General features: G+C 38.6%; 4 protein-coding genes and 1 pseudogene across 6 annotated transcripts; 2 read left to right on the top strand and 3 right to left on the bottom strand.

Moving 5' to 3' along the window:
* Positions 1–5,372: 5,372 nt before the first annotated feature.
* On the bottom strand, positions 5,373–6,298 carry LOC118105959 (annotated as a pseudogene).
* A 4,158-nt stretch (positions 6,299–10,456) lies between these two features.
* On the top strand, positions 10,457–12,704 carry LOC118106259 (diablo IAP-binding mitochondrial protein). Of its 3 annotated transcripts, none has more exons than XM_035154663.1 (6): positions 10,457–10,759; positions 10,908–11,025; positions 11,159–11,284; positions 11,560–11,670; positions 11,774–11,870; positions 12,077–12,704. In XM_035154663.1, the coding sequence occupies exons 1-6, from the start codon at positions 10,638–10,640 to the stop codon at positions 12,277–12,279; spliced, it is 777 nt and encodes a 258-aa protein (XP_035010554.1). In that variant the 5' UTR covers positions 10,457–10,637; the 3' UTR covers positions 12,280–12,704. The 3 variants fall into 3 exon arrangements, with proteins under 3 accessions (XP_035010554.1, XP_035010552.1, XP_035010555.1); XM_035154661.1 differs by having other exon boundaries at positions 10,905–11,025; XM_035154664.1 differs by lacking the exon at positions 11,159–11,284 and having other exon boundaries at positions 10,905–11,025.
* A 1,356-nt stretch (positions 12,705–14,060) lies between these two features.
* Positions 14,061–14,960, bottom strand: LOC118106744 (odorant receptor 131-2-like). The gene has a single exon (XM_035155509.2). The coding sequence runs from the start codon at positions 14,958–14,960 to the stop codon at positions 14,061–14,063; it is 900 nt and encodes a 299-aa protein (XP_035011400.2).
* A 3,166-nt stretch (positions 14,961–18,126) lies between these two features.
* Positions 18,127–19,029, bottom strand: LOC118106736 (odorant receptor 131-2-like). Its single transcript, XM_035155495.2, has one exon. The coding sequence runs from the start codon at positions 19,027–19,029 to the stop codon at positions 18,127–18,129; it is 903 nt and encodes a 300-aa protein (XP_035011386.2).
* A 2,938-nt stretch (positions 19,030–21,967) lies between these two features.
* Positions 21,968–25,117, top strand: LOC118106595 (diablo IAP-binding mitochondrial protein). Its single transcript, XM_035155277.1, has 6 exons — positions 21,968–22,059; positions 22,713–22,845; positions 23,331–23,453; positions 23,902–24,012; positions 24,151–24,247; positions 24,586–25,117. Exons 1-6 carry the CDS (start codon positions 22,022–22,024, stop codon positions 24,789–24,791), a joined length of 708 nt encoding a protein of 235 aa, XP_035011168.1. The 5' UTR covers positions 21,968–22,021; the 3' UTR covers positions 24,792–25,117.
* Positions 25,118–26,147: the final 1,030 nt, after the last annotated feature.

Raw genomic sequence — 26,147 nt, 5'->3', positions numbered from 1 at the left:
CAATTGAGTGGGAAACATTAGACAGATCATCTCTTACAATGAAATAATCAAGAGATACCTTTTACATAACAGTTCACCTAACTCCAAAGCACATCACTTTATTTATGACCTTATCTGCTTTTATTTATTTGTCTTTATTCACTTACTAGGTTTTACTTCCCTACATCTAATATGCAACCTTTAAACTTCTGAAAGTTCAGCTATTGAGTGAAACAGCTTTTGTTGTGACGCCAGAAGAAGAAATTCAAATGAATGTTGGATGTCTTTTACAAAATTACTGGAAAGAAATTCTGCCCTAATTGATAGTTTGTTACTGTGGAACACAATACATTCATTATCATCAGGGATTTGTACCACAGTCTTTAAAATAGCTGTAATCAAACCCCTTCTCAAAAACCTACCCTAGACCCAGAGGTTTTGTGCCAATTACAGACCAATATTTTCTCCAACTCCTCCCCTTTCCCTGTCTAAAATCCTAGAAAAAGTTGTAGCCACCAGCTGTGTGAGTTTGGAAAATAATATATGAAGACTTTCAGTCGGGGTTTAGGAGCCAATCATAGCACAGAGACAGCTCAGCTTAATGACCTTCTAATAGCTTCAGATCTAGTTTAAATGGTCCCGCCTGTTAGATCTTAGTGCAGCATTTGAGCCACAATTATTGACCATAACATTTTATTACAGAGACTAGAACAGTTAATTAGCATTAAAGGAACCGCCCTAAACTGGTTTGAACTGCATTTCTCTCTGATCGCTCCCAGCTCCGTGCAAATTAATGATGAGTCATCTGTGCGCACTCAAAGTTAACCACGGTGTTCCATCAGGGTTTCTGTGTCGCCCAATTTATTCTCATTATATATGTGTCACTTGAAACATTATCAGGACACACTCGGTAAATTTCACTGCTATGTGGATGACACCCAGTTATACTTGTCAATAAAACCTGAACAAAGTAATCAAATAACTAACCCGTTATCTCAAGGATATACAAAACCTGGATGACCCGCAATTTTCTTTATTAAACTCAGATAAGACAGGTTCTAATACTTCTCTGGCCCTAAACACCTTAGAGATACATTATCTAACAATATGAAGGCGCTAGACGAAATTGCCTCCACTGAAACAGCGTCAGGAACTTGGGAGTGATCTTCGATCCTGATTTGTCCTTTTTAATTCACACTTAAAAACAAATTTCTAGGACCGCCTTTTCCACTTTTCTGCGTAATATCTCCAAAATCAGACATGTCCTTTCTCAAAAAGACAGACAAACGCTAGTCCACGCCTTGTTACATCCAGACTGGATTATTGTAATTCCTTATTACCAGGCTCCAGCAGTAAGTCGTTAAAGACTCTGCAGTTGTCCAAATGCTCAGCACAGCACGTGTCCTGACAAGAACCAAGAAAAAGAGAGCATATTTCTCCAGTATTAGCTTTCGCTACACTGGTTTCCTCCGTTAAATCTAGAAGAATTTGAAAATTCTCCTCACCTCTTCAGTTCTTAATAATATATACCATTATATCTTAAAGAGCTGGTATTAGTACCTTATCAACCCCACTCAGAGCACTGCGCTCCCAGAATTCAGTGGCTGTCACATTGAGTCGTCCCTAAAGTCTCTAAAAGTGCAGAGTAGGAGCCAGAGCTTTCTCAGCTATCAAGCTCCCTCTCCTATGGAATCATCTCCCACTTTCAGTTCGGGAGGCAGACACCATCTGTACGCTTAAGAGTAGGCTTAAACCTTCCTTTTGATAAAGCTTATAGTTAGAGCTGGTCCAGGCTTGTCTTAGACCTGCTCTTAGTTATGCTGCTATAAGTCTAGAAGGTCGGGGACACATGACACTGAGCTTCTCTTTCCAGCTTCCTCTCCTCTTCTCAATCATATCACATCAAAGTAATTCATATCCCATCAATACATGTTACTGACTTGACTTCTTCCCCTGAGTCCCTTTGCCTTATCGTCGCAGATCCAGCACTGCTGTGGCCACACTCATGGACAGATCTGTGGATCGCGTATCAGCTGCATCGTATTGGTGGGATCCAGTATGACGGATTCCCTGTATCGCTGCTGATCTTATAGTTGTAATGACATGATCCTTATCGTGGTTGGCACTGGATAATGGGTAAGATCCACTGTGCCAGGTAAGTAGATGTGAGACGCTTCATGATGATAAGATCCTAATGGCGGCAGTGGACAATGCACTGTGACTCCATAGTGGCATCCGGATCTTGATGGTGGATCATGATCTGTTATTGCTGACCATAGACTATGATTGCAGCAGGACTGCCTGATACATAGTATTTCTCCTCAGACACTTGACCATTAAAGACATTTAATCCACCAATTCACTGACCTTCAGTTATGCTTCAAAATGTTTACTCCTTATCAATGCTGCTAAAACCTTTATCTTGGTGATGTTCTCTCTTTACACTTGACATCATTGCACTTCTGTCCATCCTGGGAGTAGGGATCCTCACATGTGGCTCTCTCTCGTTTCTACCTTCTTTACCCTGTTAAAAGGGTTTTTTAGTAGTTTTTCCTTACTCTTGTTGAGGGTTAAGGGCAGAGGATGTCACACCATGTTAAAGCCCTATGAGACAAATTGTGATTTGTGAATATGGGCTATACAAATAAAATTTGATTGATTGATTGATTGATGTTGACAGATCAGTCAAGCTGATGCATGACATGACTCATTTTCCAAACAAACCACAAAAACACCACAACACTGAAGCTTCAGTGTCTTGGTCAAAGTGACTCCTCCACACATTTTCTTTTTTTTCCCATGGAGAATTCAATCTTCAGCATTAATTATTGGGAAGTGACTTGATGAGTCTTGTTCTGATCAGTTGGGCTCTTTGCAGCATCATGAAAGTTTCTGGCCAAGGGAAAGAAAAACTTTAAAAGCCATGATTCTACCTGCACAGTTAATTGATGTCATTGTTTTCTTGTAAAGAAAAAACATAAAACAGAACTTTAATTCCGCAACAGTGAAATTGAATTTTTTTAGCTATTAGGACATCGTATATCGTATCTTATTGCATCGTATCATTTGGTATTGTATTGAATTGTAGCTTATTTCTCTTGTCTCATCTAGACTTGTCTTAAATTGTCTTCTCTTTACTTGTATTATATCGTATTGTATTACATTGTATCGTATCAGATCTCATCTCATCTCATTTTAATGTATCGTATTCACAGCGTTCTTAATATACTTCTCTTCGACACGGCGGACACAGTCAGGAAAACTTGTTTCTAACAAAAAAACACGTGTGAGAAGATTCATCTCCACAGCAAGAGTTAAATGTCCTTCTCCTGCAGCAGCTCCACAGTCTGAGCTCAGTCCTCCTCCTCCTCCCTCCTCCTTCCTCCTCCTGCAGGCTTCTCGTCAGAATCAAACCTGCCTCCAGGTCCCTCCCTGCCATGTGCACCGGGCCACCCACAGCCTGGAGGAGATGGGTTTTACACCATTACACTATCACTGGTTTATTTCCTCTGCAACAACAACAGACTATTCCAAACTTTTTTCTCTAGGTTGTTTGTGCAAATTAATCTGATTAAATTATTAAATTTGAGCCTGGTTGCCTGCAAACAACTTATTGTATGATATACAAAGATCAACTTGACACCTTTATTATAGCCTATATATATAATTATATTTATTTAATTTGATTTATTTGTTTTTAGGTGACGATAAATCACAGCGATAGGTGCATATGGGTCTTAAGTTTGGAGTCACAGCGACATCTGCAGGCAACAGTGCTGTACAACATCCCATCTGTAGCAATAAAGCTCCATAAATTTGAGAAGAAAGATTCATTAATTGTTGGTGTAATTAGGCTATTATTATTATCAATATTATTATTATTATTATTATTATTATTATTATTACATGTTAATAATGTTGATATGGATTAAACTACATGTGTCACTGTGACATGCATATGGTGCTTTACACCCTTAACTTAAGTTCACAATAAATATACTGTTAATCACTTTTTAATCCCCAAGAAAATTTGAGTAATATCTGGCCTATGGGTGTCTGTTCAATATAGTTTTTCTTCTAATGGACATTGCAAAAAAACATATTCAAAGTTTAAATTTGTGTATTTCAGGAGAACAGATTGATCTAGTGGCTACATTTTGTATTTTTATTTGTTATCTATAATGATAATTCTGACACATCTTTTACCAGCATCAAGGGAAACTTGCATTTAGGCTGCTTACATACACATATATAAATATTCAAATGGGAATTTCAGCCCACTTATTTGTGCATTGTTCAAACATTTATGGTATTTAAATTTTTATAATATTCGTTATAAAGTGTGAAGCTCAGTCACAGACTTGCTCATAAATCCTGCAGGATCAGCAGTGCATGCTCAATGAGAAACTGAGAGGCTGAAGCACAGCAGCTGCCAGATTGTGCCGTCATAACAAATTCAACCAATCCCACAACTGTCAACAACCTGTATTGACTCTGGTGGCGGATCCATAAATGTGTCGATCTTGTGTGGGACACAAGGTATTTGGTCAGTGTCTGGTTATTTCTGTTCAGAGATTGTGCTGGTCTTCTGTTCTCTCTGCGTCACAACAATCTTTTGAATTACATCAGTACAATCTGAAATGTTCACTCCCTTTATGTATATGCAAGAACTAGGTTGTTTGTAGACTTCATAAAACTAGGTTTAAGACATTTAACAGACACAAAGAAAACTATTTTATACTTTTAAATATGTTTCATGATAACATCAGCACATGTTTGAAAGTATGATGGAAAACCAGTTGGGACATTAGGACTTATAATATTTTAATTCATATCACAGGGACTCATATAACACATTTCCACTGATAATAATCATTCAGTGGATCCAGAAATGTTTCATGAAATGGGCAATGAATCAAGCAATACAATTTATTTTGTAAGCTTCTTCAAGATTTTCATCATGAGACAATGAGCAACCTAAAGCAGCAGTAGTGACAGTGTTTGCTGCAGATCTGATGCTGCTGACTGACAAAAAACAAACAAGGGATTGATGAGTCTTCTGCAGCACAATCAACTGTTTCATTAAGATACAATGATGTTTCATAAACAAAATGACTGTCTAGGACTTTTTTAATACCCTCTGAGGCCTTTTTGGAGGAAAGAAATTTAAATTTTGTTTTTGAAAGGACTTGTCATAACTTAGCCCATGTTTTTTTTTATGAATTTCACACTAAAATGGCAGATACACATGGCATATACATTTACCCAGAAGAACAAGGACTTTGTGTTTTGTCACCATTACTTACAATGGAAGTGGCACAGGTGCTGCCTCTGTGTTACTCTTAGTGTGAAAAGTAACACAAACCTGTCTCTGCACTTAATCTTATTTAATTCTACGACCAGGGTTTGACTTTCTTTGAGCAGCAGAGGAACATTTTCCCGATGTAGCCCTGAGACTCTGGTTCTGAAGCCGTAGATGAAAGGGACTCGAAAACGTGGAATCAGGATGAAACAGAAGTAATTAAAAAGGAGATGTCCCCTTGTTTCCAGCCAAGCGTGCAGCACTGTTGAGAGACTCAGTGATGGGATGGCTGAAGGTCAGCACGCACAGCAGTGCTGGAAGTCGCAGCAGCACCGTGTGCATGGCTTTGTTCACGGACACTCGGTCCTGTCTCAGCTTCCTGGTCTCCAGCAGGATTCTCACATATGTAAAGAGGATGATGACTGCGACCACTGCAAAGAAGAGCAAACTGACAGCAGCTTTGAACAACATCTGGATAGGAGAGGGGTTGACAAGAATAGTTTTGCAATGCACAGGGGTGGAGAGGACATCCACAGAAGGGTCACGTTTCCCTATGGAGAAGTCAATGACAGGGAAGATGCAGCTGATGAACCATAGACACAGAATAATGATCCAGATACGGTCTGAGCGCCAGGAGGCCGGGCGTCGCAGGGGGTAGACGATGGAAATGTAACGCTCCAGTGACATGGTGGCCAGGATTAAGGGGGTGTTCTTGAAAGTGGCAGTGGATATGAAGAGCAGGGGAACACAGTATACCAGAGCAAATTTCACCTGACCTATGGCGAAGAGGAAGAGCAGCACAGAGGTCATGAGCTGGAGGGTGTCGTTGACCAGCATGGAGGCGAACAGGATGTAGCGGACATCTAGGAACTGCCTGTGGGACAAAGATGCAGTATGACAGCGATGCAGCACAGGAAGACGAGAAGAACGGGATGACCAGCCAATACCACCTTGATGATCACAGACAGGCTCCTGTGGGAGGCTTGCGTTGGTTTGAAGCTCAGTCAGATTCTGCATTTTGCAGCTGCAGGCCGGGAGCAGCCACATGTTAAAGCACTTAAAGCCTCCATACTGAGAAATAAAATGAATACACACATAAAGCAACAACATAATCTACTGATAACTACAGAAAACCTCCAACATTGTAAATACTCCTTTGACTTGAAAGAAGTTTGAACTTCTGTCCCAATAAACATCCAATTTTCACAACAAAGTACTTCATTCACCTACTAATGCCTTCGGTCTGGCCAGAAGAGTTCTGATTTCTGGCTCTTCTCATCATAAGATGTGTCTCTCGATGAATGCTCCGAGACGTTCTCCTCTAATCTCTGGCCTGTTCCTATATGTTGTGTCTGACAGTAGGTCCATTCTCCAGAGATAAAGTCATTTCATGCTTTCTACTAGTTAAGCATTATGTTTCATCATCATCAGATTTCAGTGGGGAGTTGGACTCACGGGCTGAGACGGAGATCTGTGGAAAGAAGTTTGAACATGGAAAGTGCTACATATGAAACTTTTCTAAATCATAGCAACTTAAAATCAAAACAAACACGTCATACAAGTGATGTTGCAAATTAATCATATCAGGGACCTCAGAACCCCTTCAGAGCAAAGTCATAAAAACCGGATTCTTTTAAAAGTATATTTATTGTTTAAAATCTCTATCAGTTATGTTCCAAACCAAAGTCTTGGCAGAGTGTAATTACTTTACAGTAAATCAATTTCCAACATCATTTACATTGTTTGACACTCAAATAATTGATGATCCCCACTGGGTTACAATAAGCTGTTGATTACATTATTCTTAAGTATGATGTTCACATGAGTTGCTAATAGAATATTCCATTCATATTACTGTTTGCATGTTACAGAGCAAAGTCTGGTCTTCGAAGACGCCAAGCAGTTGGTAATTGTCGTGTACATGATGTTTCAAGATGCTGTGAAAACTCTAATAAGACGTTTGGAATGCACAGATTGACATGTCCGCTTTTCATGTGACTACTCCACATGTCTTAATTTGATTATTGCTTATTCTGGTTATGACCTTATTCAGGTGAGGATCATCAGAGCATGCTGTTGACATGGCAGTGTCTTATTCAGACTTATGTCTTAATTGGGTTGATTTTGGAATATTTCTGTCTATGTTAACTTAAAGGTTCAGTGTAGAATTCTAGTGACCTCTAGTGGTGGGAAGCTACTGCAGCTGAACCCCCACCTCACCCCTTCCAAACATGAAAGAGAAGCTGTGGCAGCCTTCAGTTGTCATAAAAACTCAAAAGGTGTTTAGTTTGTCCAGTCTGGGCTACTGTAAATAACATGGCGGCCTCCTTAGAGAGGACCTGCTCCTTATTTAAATATAAACTGTTTCAATATAAACGCTCATTCTAAAGTAATGAAAACAACAATTCATACAATTTAGATGAAACACTAGTGAAAACATCACTTGGATTATTTTTTTATATTCACTTTCTGCCACAATAGATCCCTTTCACATAAATCTTACACTGAACCTTAATATAGACCGGGAAAAGCATCTGTCACTGCAGTGGTGGAGCCCTGCTGTCCAGCCGCCAATGTTGTAAGTAAACCATGAGAGACTGTGAATTAAACCAGGGATAATAAGAGAACTGGTTCCAGCTTATTATTTCTCCATCCCGTTTGCCCTCTGTGTGAAAATCATGAAGATTGCTGGCACTCTCATGTGGCCGGCAGGTGCATGAACAATATTGTGCAACAGGACATATTTTCTTGTTAAAAATATAAAATAGGTGAAGAAGCCTTTGTGCACAAGAATGAAAAATCGTGGATAATTTCTGTTTTTGCTGAATAGTTTTTATTTAATCATCAACGCATTATATTTCCTGCTGATGTGGTGCTGTCATCAACTGATTGCCTCCAGCTGTCACGGGGCGCTCCCCGATCACGGCCGGGTGCCCTGAGATGAGAGGACACTTCCCAGAGCTGGACCAGACTCAAGCCTTATGGCTCATAGAACTGCAGCAAAGTGTTTTTGGCAGCAGTGCTTCTGCATTTCCAGCCTCAGTGCTGACCAATGCAGGCTACGCTGTAGAGGTTGCAGATGTCACTACAGTCAGTGGCTGAGTTTCTTCAGTGAGTCCATGCACGTAGTATCCAGAGTTGCTGGGTCCACTGACGTTTCGTGAGCATTAAGTGTTGTTACTAACTCAGAAAATATTTACCCCATATTCCTAAAAATGCAACATTTATACTACTAGAAATATTCCCAGTCCAATATTCTATTTTTTTTCTTTCTATTTGGCCTTTATATTCCTTTTGGAACATAGGCCATTGATGAATTTTTTCCACCCTCGTCTGTCTTGAGCCATCCTCTCCAGGTGTTCCCACGTCAGCCCCTTCTTCTTGAATTCCTGCTCTGTGCTCCTTCTCCAGGTATTTTTGGGTCGTCCTCTACCCCGTTTGCCTCGTGGGTTCCATGTCATCTCACGTGTTTTAATAAGAAAATTCTTATTTCAGAAGATGTTGTTGGCATGACCCATATTACATTGTCACATTAATTAGGAATACAATATATAAGACATATATATAATGGTGAAAAGACACATAGACACATAAACATGTGTAACTGTGTGGTGCACGGCAGAAAGATGGTTTATCTCAGGGTTCGAGGATGTTTGACTGTGGTTGTGCATACATGAGGGAGGGTAAATATTATTGACAGTCGTTGTAAAGATCAGTACTGTGCATTTCAGCACTGTATATTTGTACTTGTTTAATGGGTTTTCTTACTATCCTGGAATTATACTTATTGTACTATTACTATAAGTAAATACCACTAGATTTGAAATTTAAGAAAATGCTCAAAATCTGCAAATTGCAGAGTAAAAACTCAAATTTTGTTGATTACATTTTTTGAACTAATATATATATGATACTGATCTGACACAAACCTGGTGCCACTTTTTTAACAGTGTTTCAGTGTCAGGCTCTTGAACCACATCACTCATGTCAGTCATCACAGCACAATTAACCTACAGGTATATTAACAGTGTAGTTATTCAAAAAGATGATGAATCACATGAAGAGTGTTTTCCGACACGCTCTCCATTGGAGTGAGCTGCTGCAGTGCGCGACATCTCCAGAGCACAATTAGAGGACAAGTCTCATATCCCCTGTTTAGTAATTAACAGACTGGCTGATTATTAACGTAAAGCTCCTGAGTCTAATTGCGCAAACTGAAGTTTTCTCTTGTTTGGCAAACAAGTTGACTCTACAGAGAACAGCTCAGAGGGGGCTCGTCCACTCTTTACGCACGTCCTGCGTCAGTGGACACGTCTGCAGGGGATTGGACCAAACTGTGCAAAACAAACTTTCTGCCTCTGAACCCCAGAGGTTGTCAACTCAGCAGATAAGTTATTTGCAGGCAATTAGACAGAATCAATGCTCTTACTAATCTGTTGGCATCAAGAGCTTTAGTGAAATATTAAATGGCCTATTTAAGTGTGGAGTACAATAAAACTATTTTCAGTGAAATAAACTAAAAAGCTATTAGAAGATGGGATTAATAAAGGATGCAACAAAGAAAACCCCAAGAAAATGTGGTCTCATTATGTTACTTACAGTCCTGATGGTATAAAAATAAGACTTTCATGAAATGTTTATGATTATATATTCTTTAGTGATATACAGCAGTTGTTCTTGACTTTTCTGTGTGTTTGTTTTGATCATGTTAAGGACATGGTTGGGAATTGTGTGCCTCTGCTGAACTTTGAGTGTTAAAGTTCATCTAATGGGGAGGTTTCAGCTTTTTTACAGACGGCACTGAAGAAAACAAAATTGGCAAAGGCATTCTCAATCATTATCATTCTGGATTGTTATAGTTTTCCAATATACCAACTTGCTTCATCAGTTGTATGCAATTTGTCAAATGTGCTATATACTCACAATTTTATGCATGAGAGTCAAACCAAAGAAAAAGCCAGTTTCTGATTATTGTGACCCTGACGGCGAGTGTTGGTCAAACAACCAGCACATCAGGTTCTGCAGCCTGCACGTAGTTCCTGTCTCGTTGGGCTTTTGCAGATAACGCCAGATAACGCCAGGCAGCGTCAACAGATCAATGCCTTTTACGCAATCAAATGTTTCTGGGGTCTTACAAATACCCAGCGGCAGTGACAGTCAGCAGAAGACCAGCAGACTGAAAGCTTCTTAGCAACAAGAAAAAAATCTATTTGTCTGATTTTACTAAAGACAGAGCAACTCTGAGTTAGCAGCAGATTGGTTTTAAATAGAAGACCTGTAGCAAGCAACTCATTTTATAGAGCACCTAACAAATACATTCCTCAGGTGTAGCAGTTAGACGGGAATTATCAGCAAAATGCAAGTTGTTCGTCAGTGTTCAGCGTCTGCAAGTCGTGCTGCTGGAGGATTTCTGAGAAATCCGACAGACATGTCGCTGCTGCCGAGCAGGAGAGGAGCCACCTGCAGCCGTGACCTCAGGTGAGTTATTTTAATAGACACTGTTATTTTTCATGTTTAACTTCTCAAACATCGCCTGAAAAATCTGTCAGCCTCAAAATTATAACTCAAAGCACAATAAAAACGTTATTATATAAAATAATATAATTTCCTGATGTCTGAACAGCAGCTCGGAGAGCGGCCCTTTGAGCAGCAGGAAGTGTGGAGTCCAGAAGTCAGGGGAATGGACCAGCGCTGCACATATGAGCATTGCATCCTTAAGTGTTGCCCGTGGGCTTTTTACACAGGTGAGTGACTCTCCTATTGGAAATAATACAACCAGTACATGCACCAGCCGATGACTCCAAGTGTGCAAAACTTGGAAAATGTTTTGTTTGAGTTGAAATAGTGAATTTCTCCCATTTCCCCTCCTGTTTGTAGCAAATGGAAACACTCACTCACGACTCCCTGATCAGAAGAGCAGTCTCAGTCGTTACAGACAGTTCCAGTACTTTCCTCTCTCAGACCACTTTGGCTCTCATAGACGCCCTGACACACTATTCTAAGGTGGGTTTTAATTTTATGGGAAAGATTTATCCATATTTTGGATAAAGAAATACTCTCACAGTACATGAGACATAATCCAAAATATTTTCATTCATACATAACTGTATTATTGAGGGGATAATATGTGTGAAGAATGAGTTTAGGACCATAACAGTTAAAACCCTTGTCTGATCACATGTCCTCCATGTTTTATTAACTTTCTTTCTTTCAAAAAAAACACATTGAGGTTGTTGTTTTAAAAGTTGCTCTGTATTTTTGCCTCTGTTTGCTTTCAGGCTGTTCACACACGCATTGCTGTCCAAAGACGGTATTTGGCCTCAGTGGGAAAACTGACCTCATCAGAGGAGGATTCGCACAAGCAGGCGATCAATGCCATGCGTGCTGAGGTAAGTTTGTGTTAACACACGTACTTATAGCATTCGAGTAACATATATATATATATAAATACATTTATAATACTGAGGTTCTCTCATCTCTGTGACCTGACAGGTTACCTACAGACTAGAAGAGTGCAAACGTTTTGAGTCATCCTGGATCAATGCTGTCAACTTGTGCAAAATGGCAGCTGAGGCAGCGAACACCTCAGGTGAGTTCATCTATAATCATGATAAGAATATTATCACGATAGAATAAAACAACATATCTGCTGGAAACTCAGCTGAGCTTTGTTTAAAACCAAATTGAAACACAGTGTCCACATCAAATCTTTGAGCTCAAGCCGGTATCACGACGACCTTTGAACTTTCGCAGCAGTTTCACAAAAACACCATGTTTGCGTCTGTGTGTTTCCAGGAGCCGAGCAGGCGTCCATCACCGTGAGGACAAACATTCAGGTGGCCCAGTCGCAGGTGGAGGAGGCGCGCAGAGTGTCAGCGGATGCAGAGAAGAAGTTGGCCGAGACTAAAGTCGAAGAGATCCAAAGGATGGCTGAATACGCTGCCTCCTTTGATGATGAGGAGCATGAGGTGCACGAAGCTTATCTAAGAGAGGACTGAGGGAAATGGAGATATTGTAGAACAGGAAAAACAATGAGAGCCTGTCAAACAGATTCAGCTTCCAAAGCTTTAAACTAAGTGTAATTTCCATAATGTGTGTCCGTCTCGAATACGAGCCCGTACGATGATTACATGTTAAGCAAAGAAAATCAGATTTTTCTAAATGAATATTACAATAATTCTTTATTATTACATTAATCATTATTTAAGACTATTTATTTTGATAGTGAATATGAGCTTTTGTCTGCTTGATTGTCAAATCTTCAGAATGTCATTGAAGCTTGTCCCACATTGTTTATTGTATTGTTATTGTATGTTTTAGTTTAGTCTTTTTTATATATATATATATGTAAAATATTGTTTGTATCATTGTCTCCTCACTGTTCACATGATATTAAACAATAAAATAAATCTATTTAATTTGATATATATGTTGATGGGTCCTTGTTTAAACCAGATTATGACATGTGTGAAAGCAGATTGATTTAATTTACAGACACAGAAACATGTTGCACAAAACAAAACCTATGACACGCTGTGCAGTTATTGGAAAATAACAGACGTCACTTGAGTTAATCATTATGAACAATTCACACACAAATATAAAAGTGTCCATACAATACATGGGTGATTTTGATTTCTACAGATTCATTATTCGTGATATATCTCATAAAACTTTACAACTTCAATATTTACAGCATGGATTTCCAAAATGAGAGCAGAAACCTACAAATCACCTCAAATGAACAACTTCACTTAAATAACAAAGTATTGGTTCACACTTGAATGGTGAAATTTCTGTTGCGAAAGTACTGATTTCCTTTTCAAATCTTTGTTTCCCACAAGCCAAAAGATACAGAGTTTTTCAAGCTTTATAAAAACGTTTCATCCCTGAGGCCGTAAATGAGATGATTCAGACATTTCAGTGCAAGATCAAACATTATGTAGTTCAAAAAGCTGAAACAGTCCTGTGGAGAGATGTGTGTGAGGTGGATTTCACGTATGTTCTGTGCAGATGTTGTTTTTCTGGCTGTCGGCGCTGTTGCGACACGAGGACGATCTACAGCCGAGTCCAAATATTGGGGCTGAGGGTCATTTCAGGTCGGTGGTGGAGAGTGATGCAGCCTGACAGCAGCTTCGTGTGTTAGGGTGTTCTACATTTCAACAAGTTTCACAATGACAATGCTGACATGCTTAACTTTCTATCTCTACTCCCACACCTAATAGTCCTGCTTTGTATGATATGCAAAGTGGATTTAATGCACTGTCCAAAGGTTAAAGTTTCCTCGTGTGCTCCTGTATGCCCTCATGTTGTGTCACTGCAGTGGTGCCTGACAGACTTTGCACTGTTAATGACGCAGACAGATACAAAATATAGATTTAACAGCATTTATTTTCAAGACAGTTTTCACTGTAACAAATAAAGAATATTTGATATTTAAAAACACCATTCGTTCAGTTATTTAGATAAGCATGCTGAAGTTTATCTAATGAAATGGGGGGTGAGTTTATTAATTGTGTGGCTGACTTTAATACAATGTTTGCAAATATTGTCAGTAAAAATACAAGTAGTGGGATTGGATGTTATTCAATGGTTAATTTCAACACCCCCGGACATATCTATGATTTATTGGAGCATTTTCGTTGTTAAATCCAACTGAATATTTCATTTACATTTTAAAAAAATTATAAAATAACAATATAAATCAAGCCAGAGACGCAAAAAAAACAAAAAAACATTTCATAATATAACATCAGGACAATTTGTTAATCGATACAAATCAGTGTTTCTTACGCAAACCACAGAGAGCAAATCTTTTCAGGGCATGAAAAAACATTTCATCCCTGAGGCCATAAATGAGAGGAGACAGACATCTTGGAGCAAGAATAAAAGTAATGTAATTAAAGAACCTGACATTGATATATAACATGAGATTGATTTGAAGCAACGCAGCTTCTATGAATGGACACCACAGCTGGATGAGGCAGAGGAGCAGCTGGAAAGCGTGAAGCCCCACAGTTCTGAGTCCTCTCCATGTGGACTTTTTGTCCTCTCCTGATGCAGCTTTGGCCGCTCTCATTATCTTAACATAGGAAAACACGATTGTGATGCACATGATCAGGAAGTAAAACTGACTAATGGCTGACCTGAGGTGACCCTGCCACGTGTGTAAGATGAAGATTTCCACAGAGCATATTCTGCCCTGGGTGTAGGAGCCGTAGGTGGCAGATGCAAAGAAGATGGAGAGAAAAACGATGCAGGGCAGAGAGCTGAGGCTGTGGATGATGAGGATGCCGTGCAGAGCGTTGCGTGGGGAGCACAGCTCTCCGTGACGCAGCGGCAGGCAAATGGCCACGTAGCGCTCCAGGGTCATCGCCGTCAGAGTGACCGGTGTCACAAAAAAGTACATCGACGTAACGAGATAAATAATAAGGCACAACCACATTTGTATCGTATAGCGAGAGTTCAAAATGAGCAGGATGTCAGACATGAATAAAAACAGACAGTCGGACATTAGCGTGACAGCAAATAAGACGTAGCGCATGGTGGTGTAGAAGAACTCCTTGGTGAAAAAGGTCGTAATCAGCAGAAGGTTAATGCAGAGAAAAAGGACGACAAAGATCTGAATCAACATGATCTTATCATTCATCTTGTACTCTGTGGTGATGTTAGCAGCCATTTTTCTGTCTGTCACAACCAAATGTAAAAACCCTTCAGACACTGCCACACTTCATTCAGCTCTAAAACCAGATGCAGAACTCAAGAACAGATGCTCAAATGATCTCTATTTGAATCAACAGGTATCAAACACGATACACATTATTTTAGTACGTCGTGCATGGACAAATAATTAGAAGGGGACAAATGAGCACAAGACCCAGTTTACCAAACCCTCCCTGGAGTGACATGACATGAAGGTGTTCAGCTGTGCTCTGTGCAGCCTTCTGAGCAGGAGCTGTGTGTGAGAGCTTTATATCGGCAACTATAACACAACGTCAAATGAACGTTAACTCACCACAGTGTCACCAGCGACAACATCCGCCAACAACACACCTCATAGGAGACAGTAACTATAGTTACTCACTTTGTCCGTTGGAGGGACTCACTCAAAATCAAAGTATGCCTAAAACGGCCACTTTGTGTATTTCAACTATTTCCGAGTAACTTTATTACATAAGTTGAATATAAAGGGTCAAATTAAAGATAAGACTTTATTGATCCCACACCAAAAGGACAATTTTACTAAAAGTTGAGGTGATTGATGTAATAATTCTTTGTAGCGTCACAATAAACAACCCCTTTGTCACATTGTTACTTTTTTCATGTTCCCATTTAATACATTTGTGTTAAATATTGGTTATATCCTGTAATTTACAGCCACGCTGAGCGTGATGCACAGATCTGATGTCCTCTTGTTTTCAGAGATTTAACACTGCATGGACACTTACATTATCCTAGCGTAGGAAAACACAATGGTGATGCACATGATCAGAAAGTAAAGCTGACCAATGGCAGACCTGAGGTGACCCTGCCACATGTGAAAGATGAACAGCTCCTCAGAGCTGAGGCCTTGAATGAGGAGCAGGAAGTGCATGGTGGTGAAGAGTAATACGTGTGACCAGAGTGTACACAGATGACAACATGTAGAAAATTATACACAACCAGATTTGTGATTAGCAAAATGTTGATGGAGGGAAACGTGTGACGAAAACCTGAACTAAAATGAGTCTGTAATTAATTCTTCATTCTGTCAAAGAGTTGTTTTTGCCATAAATGTCTCATTTGTAACCACATAAAAAAATGTTGACACCTGCCTTATAAATTCAATAAAAAGGATCTCAAAGCTGGAACAAGAATTTACACAGATCAAAACAAAAAAACAATACACATCAGAAGTATATGACAAATACTGTAAGTTAAATAAATGTGACAAAAATAAACCGATATAAGAACTTTCAAGGGGAAGATAAAATGAAAGTTTACCCACCACAGAGTTGTCACCGCCAGTTGCTGCCAACATTGACTTGCCATAGTTACAATGTGATGTGCTGGAAAGAGTTTTCGTGTCCTGAGTAGTTGGGCTTCTCAAAATTTGTTTTCCAACAGAAATTTCAAATCCTTATTTCAAAGCTCTTGGAAGATTAGAAGCTTTGTTGGAAAATAAATTATTTGTATGTGGAGTCGTCTCTGCGTTGCATTAAGAATTGTTCTTTATATTTGGACAATGCTCATTGGATATTGATTTCACTTTGCTTGAAGCAACATTTGGCAACTATTTTACTTAAATAACATCCTCACATTTGATTTGATGATACACTGACCATGAATAGAGAGAATAAAACATTTCTTTCCAGGCCCAACCACCTGTTCTTGTCCTGTAACTTGGGTTAAGCAGACTTCCTGTCACACACCAAATACGGGACTTCAGCAACTATAAGAAGAAGTTGGCCCAGTGATTCTTTTTTCATTTAACCCTTCGATTACTTTATATGATTCATCTGTGAAGTTTGGACTTGGTTCATAATCCTTATATCCAAATATAAAAGTGTCCATACAATACATGGGTGATTTTGATTTCTGCACATTCATTATTCGTGATATATCTCATCAAACTTTACAACTGTTATATTTAAGGCATAGATAACAAATATGAGACACAGGAATTACATTGATTATAATATAATCCTCCTTTTAAGTCATATCATAATAAGTCATATTTGCTTGTACATTTAAATTCCAAAGGGTATTTAATCAATGTAATATAATTTAAAATGAGAGCAGAAACCTACAATTCACCTCAAATGAACAACTTCACTTAAATGACAAAGTATTGGTTCACACTTGAATGCTGAAATTTCTGTTGATAAATTATTGATTTCCTTTTCAAATCTTTGTTTCCCGCAAGCCAAAAGATACAGAGTTTTTCAAGCTGTAAAAAAAGGTTTCATCCCTGAGGCCGTAAATGAGAGGACTCAGACATTTCGGTGCAAGATCAAACATTATGTAGTTCAAAAAGCTGAAACAGTCCTGTGGAGAGATGTGTGTGAGGTGGATTTCACGTATGTTCTGTGCAGATGTTGTTTTTCTGGCTGTCGGCGCTGTTGCGACACGAGGACGATCTACAGCCGAGTCCAAATATTGGGGCTGAGGGTCATTTCAGGTCGGTGGTGGAGAGTGATGCAGCCTGACAGCAGCTTCGTGTGTTAGGGTGTTCTACATTTCAACAAGTTTCACAATGACAATGCTGACATGCTTAACTTTCTATCTCTACTCCCACACCTAATAGTCCTGCTTTGTATGATATGCAAAGTGGATTTAATGCACTGTCCAAAGGTTAAAGTTTCCTCGTGTGCTCCTGTATGCCCTCATGTTGTGTCACTGCAGTTATGCCTGACAGACTTTGCACTGTTAATGACGCAGACAGATACAAAATATAGATTTAACAGCGTTTATTTTCAAGACAGTTTTCACTGTAACAAATAAAGAATATTTGATATTTAAAAACACCATTCGTTCAGTTATTTAGATAAGCATGCTGAAGTTTATCTAATGAAATGGGGGGTGAGTTTATTAATTGTGTGGCTGACTTTAATACAATGTTTGCAAATATTGTCAGTAAAAATACAAGTAGTGGGATTGGATGTTATTCAATGGTTAATTTCAACACCCTCGGACATATCTATGATTTATTGGAGCATTTTCGTTGTTAAATCCAACTGAATATTTCATTTACATTTTAAAAAAATTATAAAATAACAATATAAATCAAGCCAGAGACGCAAAAAAAACAAAAAAACATTTCATAATATAACATCAGGACAATTTGTTAATCGATACAAATCTGATCAGTGTTTCTTACGCAAACCACAGAGAGCAAATCTTTTCAGGGCATGAAAAAACATTTCATCCCTGAGGCCATAAATGAGAGGAGACAGACATCTTGGAGCAAGAATAAAAGTAATGTAATTAAAGAACCTGACATTGATATATAACATGAGATTGATTTGAAGCAACGCAGCTTCTATGAATGGACACCACAGCTGGATGAGGCAGAGGAGCAGCTGGAAAGCGTGAAGCCCCACAGTTCTGAGTCCTCTCCATGTGGACTTTTTGTCCTCTCCTGATGCAGCTTTGGCCGCTCTCATTATTTTAACATAGGAAAACACGATTGTGATGCACATGATCAGGAAGTAAAACTGACTAATGGCTGACCTGAGGTGACCCTGCCACGTGTGTAAGATGAAGATTTCCACAGAGCATATTCTGCCCTGGGTGTAGGAGCCGTAGGTGGCAGATGCAAAGAAGATGGAGAGAAAAATGATGCAGGGCAGAGAGCTGAGGCTGTGGATCATGAGGATGCCGTGCAGAGCGTTGCGTGGGGAGCACAGCTCTCCGTGACGCAGCGGCAGGCAAATGGCCACGTAGCGCTCCAGGGTCATCGCCGTCAGAGTGAGCGGTGTCACAAAAGAGTACAGCGACGAAACAATATAAATAATAAGGCACAACCACATTTGTATCGTATAGCGAGAGTAACTCAAAATGAGCAGGATGTCAGACATGAATAAAAACAGACAGTCGGACATTAGCGTGACAGCAAATAAGACGTAGCGCATGGTGGTGTAGAAGAACTCCTTGGTGAAAAAGGTCGTAATCAGCAGAAGGTTAATGCAGAGAAAAAGGACGACAAAGATCTGAATCAACATGATCTTATCATTCATCTTGTACTCTGTGGTGATGTTAGCAGCCATTTTCTGTCTGTCACAACCAAATGTAAAAACCTTCAGACACTGCCACACTTCATTCAGCTCTAAAACCAGATGCAGAACTCAAGAACAGATGCTCAAATGATCTCTATTTGAATCAACAGTTATCAAACACGATACACATTATTTTAGTACGTCGTGCATGGACAAATAATTAGAAGGGGACAAATGAGCACAAGACCCAGTTTACCAAACCCTCCCTGGAGTGACATGACATGAAGGTGTTCAGCTGTGCTCTGTGCAGCCTTCTGAGCAGGAGCTGTGTGTGAGGGCTTTATATCGGCAACTATAACACAACGTCAAATGAACGTTAACTCACCACAGTGTCACCAGCGACAACATCCGCCAACAACACACCTCATAGGAGACAGTAACTATAGTTACTCACTTTGTCCGTTGGAGGGACTCACTCAAAATCAAAGTATGCCTAAAACGGCCACTTTGTGTATTTCAACTATTTCCATGTAACTTTATTACATAAGTTGAATATAAAGGGTCAAATTAAAGATAAGACTTTATTGATCCCACACCAAAAGGACAAATTTACTAAAAGTTGAGGTGATTGATGTAATAATTCTTTGTAGCGTCACAATAAACAACCCCTTTGTCACATTGTTACTTTTTTCATGTTCCCATTTAATACATTTGTGTTAAATATTGGTTATATCCTGTAATTTACAGCCACGCTGAGCGTGATGCACAGATCTGATGTCCTCTTGTTTTCAGAGATTTAACACTGCATGGACACTTACATTATCCTAGCGTACGAAAACACAATGGTGATGCACATGATCAGGAAGTAAAGCTGACCAATGGCAGACCTGAGGTGACCCTGCCACATGTGAAAGATGAACAGCTCCTCAGAGCTGAGGCCTTGAATGAGGAGCAGGAAGTGCATGGTGGTGAAGAGTAATACCTGTGACCAGAGTGTACACAGATGACAACATGTAGAAAATTATACACAACCAGATTTGTGATTAGCAAAATGTTGATGGAGGAAAAGTGTGATGAAAACCTGAACTAAAATGATTCTGTAATTAATTCTTCATTCTGTCAAAGAGTTGTTTTTAGCCATAAATGTCTCATTTGTAACCACATTAAAAAAAAGTTTTTGGACACCTGCCTTATAAATTCAATAAAAAGGATCTCAAAGCTGGAACTAGAATTTACACAGATCAAAACAAAAAAACAATACACATCAGTAGTATATGACAAATACCGTAAGTTAAATAAATGTGACAAAAATATATCGATATAAGAGATTTCATTTTACCGAACCATCTCTGGAGTAACGTGGCATTCAAAGTTGCCACGACCACAAGGGGAAGACTAAATAAAAGTTTACCCACCACAGTGTCGTCATCGCCAGTTACTGCCAACATTGATTTGCCATAGTTACAATGTGATGTGATGGAAAGAGATTTCGTGTCCGGAGTAGTTGGGCTTCAATATTTCAAAGCTCTTGGAAGATTAGAAGCCTTATTGATAAATATATTCTTTGTATGTTGAGTCGTCTCTGCTTTGCATTTAAAATAGTTTTTTACATTTGGACAATGCTCATTGGATATTCATTTTTATGTGTCATGTACAATAAAACATAATATTTCATATACTTTTAATCCAAATTTCACACTACCGGTCCAGAGAATATACTTTAAAGTTTGGCAATTTTTTAATAGTAGCTCTTATCTGTACACCCAGTAGACACAGATGTATCAAGAGGGAATATTGTTCTGATGGTGAAACTCTGCAGTCATTTTTTTCCATGTGGAGTTAGACTCTAAACACAATAGTGATGCTAATGAGCTGATCCTCGTTAGTCTCTTATGAGCCACCAACCCCTGTGAAACTCATCAACTTAATTGGTTCATTAATTATTTAAAGTGTTGGTGTTGATTTGGACTCTGCGAGGACGAAGGACACAAGTTTATTTTTTAAATTGCAAAACTACTAATTTGTCTCATTGTCTGTGAGAATATGATGAATTAGTCTTGATAGTACAACCACCAATTAAAAGATTAATTATTTAAAACATTATTTTACATGTTCTTATACTTTAAAAGTATTTAGTGACTTTGTGACTCAGTTATTCTATTGCTCTGTTATCCCTGCTTAGGAGGTCTGTCTGTCTGCCTATAGAACCCATTTTTGCATGGATGCAGATAAATGGGCTTGGTGGATGGATCCATACTTGTGTTATATATATATAATATAATATTTGGAATGTCTAAAAGTTATTTTTATCTCCCACAAACCACAAATGAGAGCATATATTCCTCTTTGACATATTATATAAATAATGTATTATATACATCATCTTTATGTCATCATCATGAACGTAAGCAGCATTTTAAAAGTAAAACAGTTGGTGCAACAAATCAATCCTAACTTTTCAGTTGCAACTCATTGGGTTAAAAACTGTTCATTATTTTCTTGCTTGATCAATTGATTGTTTGTCTGGTAGAAAATAAAGAGAAATGTAATCATTATTACCCAGATTGCACCTCCTCACTGCTTATTTTATTTACTGCACAGTGCAAACTTAAAAACTATTTAAAATAAATGACACTTTCTGCAATGATTGCGGGAGAAAAGGAGCAAATTGTCGTATTACGAAGATGGAGCCATGGATTTCTGGCTTTTTTATTTTTGCACAAAAATGAACTAAACAAGTGCAACTAAAAATTTAATTTCTACTTGTTAGTAGTTTAATCTTTGACAGAGCATCATAAGCCATTAACCCTTCATGTGTTTTTTGTATGCAAATATATTATGTATTGTATTGTATAAAAATATATTGTATTATGTTATGTTATGTTATGTTATGTTATGTTATGTTATGTTATGTTATGTTATGTTAAATTATATTATATTATATTATATTATATTTTACCATGAGGGGGCACCATCGTTCAGTGTTTACCATCAGGCGGAACCTTTGCTCAGCGGGACGAACCCTTTATTGTGACGGACCAACATGGCCGCGGTCAGGAGGGGAGCCGCCTACTTCTTCAGGTGAGATGTTTATCTCGGACAGATCAAGTTAAACAAACTAAATGAATAATTAACTGTTAATATCACAATGAAATATCTGCCTCTTAAACATCACGAGCTGTTGTTGACTCTAACGCGGGAGAACGAGGAGGTTTAGTTTGATAACAGCGCTGACGACGGAGCTGACTCATTAAATCTGTTTTTCTTTCGCTTTACATTGACATTACTGTGTCTATTGTTGTTAGACAATCGTACACAAGTGGATCGATAATAAATATATTACATGTCTTCGTCACTATATGAGGACGAAGTATTATCTTCGTGTTATATTCTAACTCCCACCGAGTCACAGGGCAACTTCCTGATTGAAGTCAGACACAAATACAATACTGTAAATGAAGAGACCGCTGATGTAAACAAACACCAATAGGGAAATGAGTAACCACTGGATATTCTTTGAGGGAAGGAGGAATAAATTCTACCAATGTGTATATTATAGCATTACTTTATTATGTCATATTTCATTCTCCTTTGATGACAATAGAAACCTTTCAATTTGTCTCATTGTCCTGGTTCCAAATCATACAAAGAAATATGATGATACGTTCTTAATCCTAAATTAAACAGGAAATGACTGTTCTGATTTAAAACCGTTCATTTTTATTTTTCTTCAGGAGTTCTGCTCGTGTCCTGTTCAACTGTAAAAATACTGCAGTGCATAAACCGAGGAAATGGACAAATGTTCTCTACACAAGTTTAGCGTCTTTCGCCGTCGGCGGTGGTCTGTGTGCTGTACCTTTCAAACAGGTGAGTCTGTCACCGGCCAGAAACAGAAGCATGTAAAAATTACTACAGTCATATACAGAATTCAACTGACAGGACACATTTATCCTCTGTATTTTTTGTAGTGGTGAAAAGTAATTAAGTTCAAAACTTTAGTACAACTTGAGGTATTCAAGCCTACATTTTAAAAATAAATATTGCTGTTACTTGTTACTTTGCAGTTTAAGATTTTCACACAAGTCTTGGTGTTGGTTATTCAATTACATTTTCATATAACTGAATATTTTTTCCTTTTTCATAATTAATCAGATCCATTAATTAAGATACACAGGGAGCATGTTTTTCTCATTTGTTGAGAAGACGTTAGGACTTTAAACTTTATTTATTTGAGGGTTTAGTTTCCTCACTGTTGAACCAATACTTGTATTGAAGTTAAGGACCGGAGTGATTCTTGACCCACTAGTTTGTCCTGACCTTTTTCTCTGTTTCCCTCCGTGTCTGTGCTGCAGGTTGAACAGCTCTCTCATGACTCTCTGATCAGACGAGCAGCATCTCTGGTTACAGACAGTTCAACCACTTTTCTCTCACAGGCCACCTTAGCTCTCATAGATGCCATCACTGACTATTCAAAAGTAAGTCTTCATCTATTGGTCAACAGTTTTTTCCTTATTGAATTCCTATGTATGTTAACATGTTTTGTTATATGTGTATATATAAACTAATATCTGTCAGTTTTTTGCCTTACCCTAAACTTAAAATAGTTCAGGGGTTGAAAGCAGAGCAGGTGAGGGTTGAGTCTATACGTCACCCAAAAAATACAAATATTTACAACTATATATAATTCCACACTTATTTAATTGATAGATAAGCAGTTTTGAGAGTTGTGGTTTGATTTCAGAATGTAGATCTCTGTGACTTTGGCTTTCACTCCCATTACATGACATTCAAAAATCTGAATTTATCAACTACAGTTAAAGAAATGTCCATATTCCTGAAAACTTTTGATGTGCTCCTCTGTCACCATAGTTGGTGTTTGATTTAAATGTAAACCGTGCACGTTCTCCCTATGTTTGTGAACAGGCTGTGCACAAACTCAATGCTCTGCAAAGACATTACCTGACCTCACTGGGAAAACTGAGTAAAGACGAGGAGGATTCAATCTGGCAGATGATCATTGGCCAGCGGGCAGAGGTTAGTTCGTTTATATTGTTCTCTTTGTTGAAAAGTATTTCTAAACATGTCTGTTTTTCAGGTAATTTATAGATAACCACTCTGTAAATATCACAGCAGGCCTGTTTGACGTTTTTATAATTCTCTCTGTACTGTCAGGTTAATGACAGACAGGATGAATGCAAGCGTTTCGAGTCAACTTGGATCAGCGCGGTCAAGATGTGTGAGACGGCCGCCGAGGCAGCATACACATCAGGTGTGTAAAAGATCAAATGTGTGTGTTGTAACTCAAGGATGTTTGCTGTTAGGATTTGCAGTGCAGAGGCTGGTTTTCTCAGGGTTCTTGTAAAACAGTATAAGTGTTAAGTTTTGAATAATCCTCTCCAAGCTTTGTACTTTGTGGTTTGGGCCTGTTCTTATTCATCAGCTGTCAGTCTTACACTTTGGACAGTGTACGGATCATTTGCTGCCACTCAGCGGAACTTTGTGAAAAGCACAATGGAGATGATGGACAGCAGCGCCTCCCTAATGCCCGAACTCGAGGTGGTGTAATCTCAACCCTTGAACTTTGTGTTTACTTCTTTGTGTTTCCAGGAGCTGAGCATGCGTCCGTCACGATGAATTCAAACATTGAGGTGGCCATGTCGCAGGTGGAGAAGGCACAGAAGCTGTCCGCGGACGCAGATAAGAAGTTGGCCGAGACAAAAGTAATGGAGATTCAAAGGATGGCACAGCAGGCTACCTCCGTACAGAATAATGATGAGGAGGAGATTCCTGAAGCTTATCTGAGAGAAGACTAAAACAAACACACAGAGGTATCAGAAAACAGAGAATAAAACTAACATTTTCATTCCTACACTGTCTTCTTCCATTTTGGGTCTATATTTTTGATTTAAAATGTCTCATTTGTCATACAATGAGCTCAAAGTGACTCTGAATCACACAAAATGATCACAAACATCTCACCAATCATCTGGTTTGTTCATTGAAGACTACTATCAACTGCTGGTGCAGTTTTCTGTTTTCTCTCTTCTGTTTATTGTGTTGTGATTTGACCTGCATTTGATTTTTGTTGATATGTTGTCATAATTGTAATAAAGACAAGACGCAGTATAAAGACATAAAACTGTTTTGTCTTTTGTCTTCACATCAGAAAATTTTAACTTAGCATTTGAATTTCATGCTTACTCTATGAATTTTTAGTTTTTCGTCAGTGATGCGTGGATCAGATTCTGTATTGTGATGCTATTGTTGTGACGCTGCAGATTCAAAAGCATGAAAAATATTTAGCAAGTACAAAGAATTGATGTAAAACAAGGTTTCCACCTCATGTTGTTGCCAGATGATGGAAATGGTAAATATTCTGTTTGCTTATGTGACAGAAGCTACTTTATAAACACCCTGAAACCAAGACACACCACACAATTGGCCAAATAACACATTTATTCAATGGTTAAGTTTTGTTGGTGCAGTTGAATTTCCTGCTGACTCCCTCTCACCTGTTCCTTTGAGACCATCATCTATAAAGGCTGTGTTGCTTTACTTGTTATTTGTATCTCTCTTTCACTCAACAGCTCTACCTTCACTGCAAATTACCCATGTCCTGACTTTCTCCCACGGAGCTTTTAGGCTGTTTCTCAGCTCCGAGCTGTCGTCACTTCATCTACAGCCTCATCTCTTTCTACACTTTCACATGACAGAAAACAAACCATCCTTCTTTTATTAACCGTTAAAAAAAAAGAAGAGTATATTCCATAACTGGACAGATTTGATTGCGACACAATTATACTGATTAGTCTAATTCAGGTTTAGGCTTATGTGTGGGACAGCAAGTGCAAGTAGAACTTCACAGGCTGCATAGCAATTTCCCAGATTAACTCATGATGCAAGAGTTATTCTGTTTATCTTCTTTTACATATCTGCTTTATAAGCTTAATGATAGGGTCACAAAAATGTAAAGTCTGTCTTAGAAAATAGTCAAATGCCCTCATGAACATGAAAGCTGGCTTCACTTGTAGCAACCCTCCAATCCGAGGCTGACAAAATCCAAAGTACTCGTCCTGTGAAAAGAATGTTACCTGATTTGTCAAACTCTGACCAATGAGGCCTCTGAAAGCTTCAGATGGATTCTGGGAAATGTTTGTACTTTTACACAG

Source organism: Hippoglossus stenolepis, chromosome 4 (genome assembly GCF_022539355.2).
Source record: "Hippoglossus stenolepis isolate QCI-W04-F060 chromosome 4, HSTE1.2, whole genome shotgun sequence".
Classification (NCBI taxonomy): Eukaryota; Metazoa; Chordata; class Actinopteri; order Pleuronectiformes; family Pleuronectidae; genus Hippoglossus; species Hippoglossus stenolepis.
Note: the sequence above shows the minus strand (reverse complement) of the source record. Positions and strands in the feature narration are given on the sequence as shown.

What these genes read in the sequence shown, in the direction of transcription:
- LOC118106259 (XM_035154661.1), top strand. Translation starts at nt 10,638, where the DNA reads ATGCAAGTTGTTCGTCAGTGTTCAGCGTCTGCAAGTCGTGCTGCTGGA. An exon ending in ACCTGCAGCCGTGACCTCAG is followed by an intron (nt 10,760 to 10,904) that starts GTGAGTTATTTT and finishes ATGTCTGAACAG; the next exon opens with CAGCTCGGAGAGCGGCCCTT. An exon ending in TCAATGCCATGCGTGCTGAG is followed by an intron (nt 11,671 to 11,773) that starts GTAAGTTTGTGT and finishes GTGACCTGACAG; the next exon opens with GTTACCTACAGACTAGAAGA.
- LOC118106595 (XM_035155277.1), top strand. Translation starts at nt 22,022, where the DNA reads ATGGCCGCGGTCAGGAGGGGAGCCGCCTACTTCTTCAG. An exon ending in GGAGCCGCCTACTTCTTCAG is followed by an intron (nt 22,060 to 22,712) that starts GTGAGATGTTTA and finishes ATTTTTCTTCAG; the next exon opens with GAGTTCTGCTCGTGTCCTGT. An exon ending in CCATCACTGACTATTCAAAA is followed by an intron (nt 23,454 to 23,901) that starts GTAAGTCTTCAT and finishes GTTTGTGAACAG; the next exon opens with GCTGTGCACAAACTCAATGC.
- LOC118106736 (XM_035155495.2), bottom strand. Translation starts at nt 19,029, where the DNA reads ATGGCTGCTAACATCACCACAGAGTACAAGATGAATGATAAGATCATG.
- LOC118106744 (XM_035155509.2), bottom strand. Translation starts at nt 14,960, where the DNA reads ATGGCTGCTAACATCACCACAGAGTACAAGATGAATGATAAGATCATG.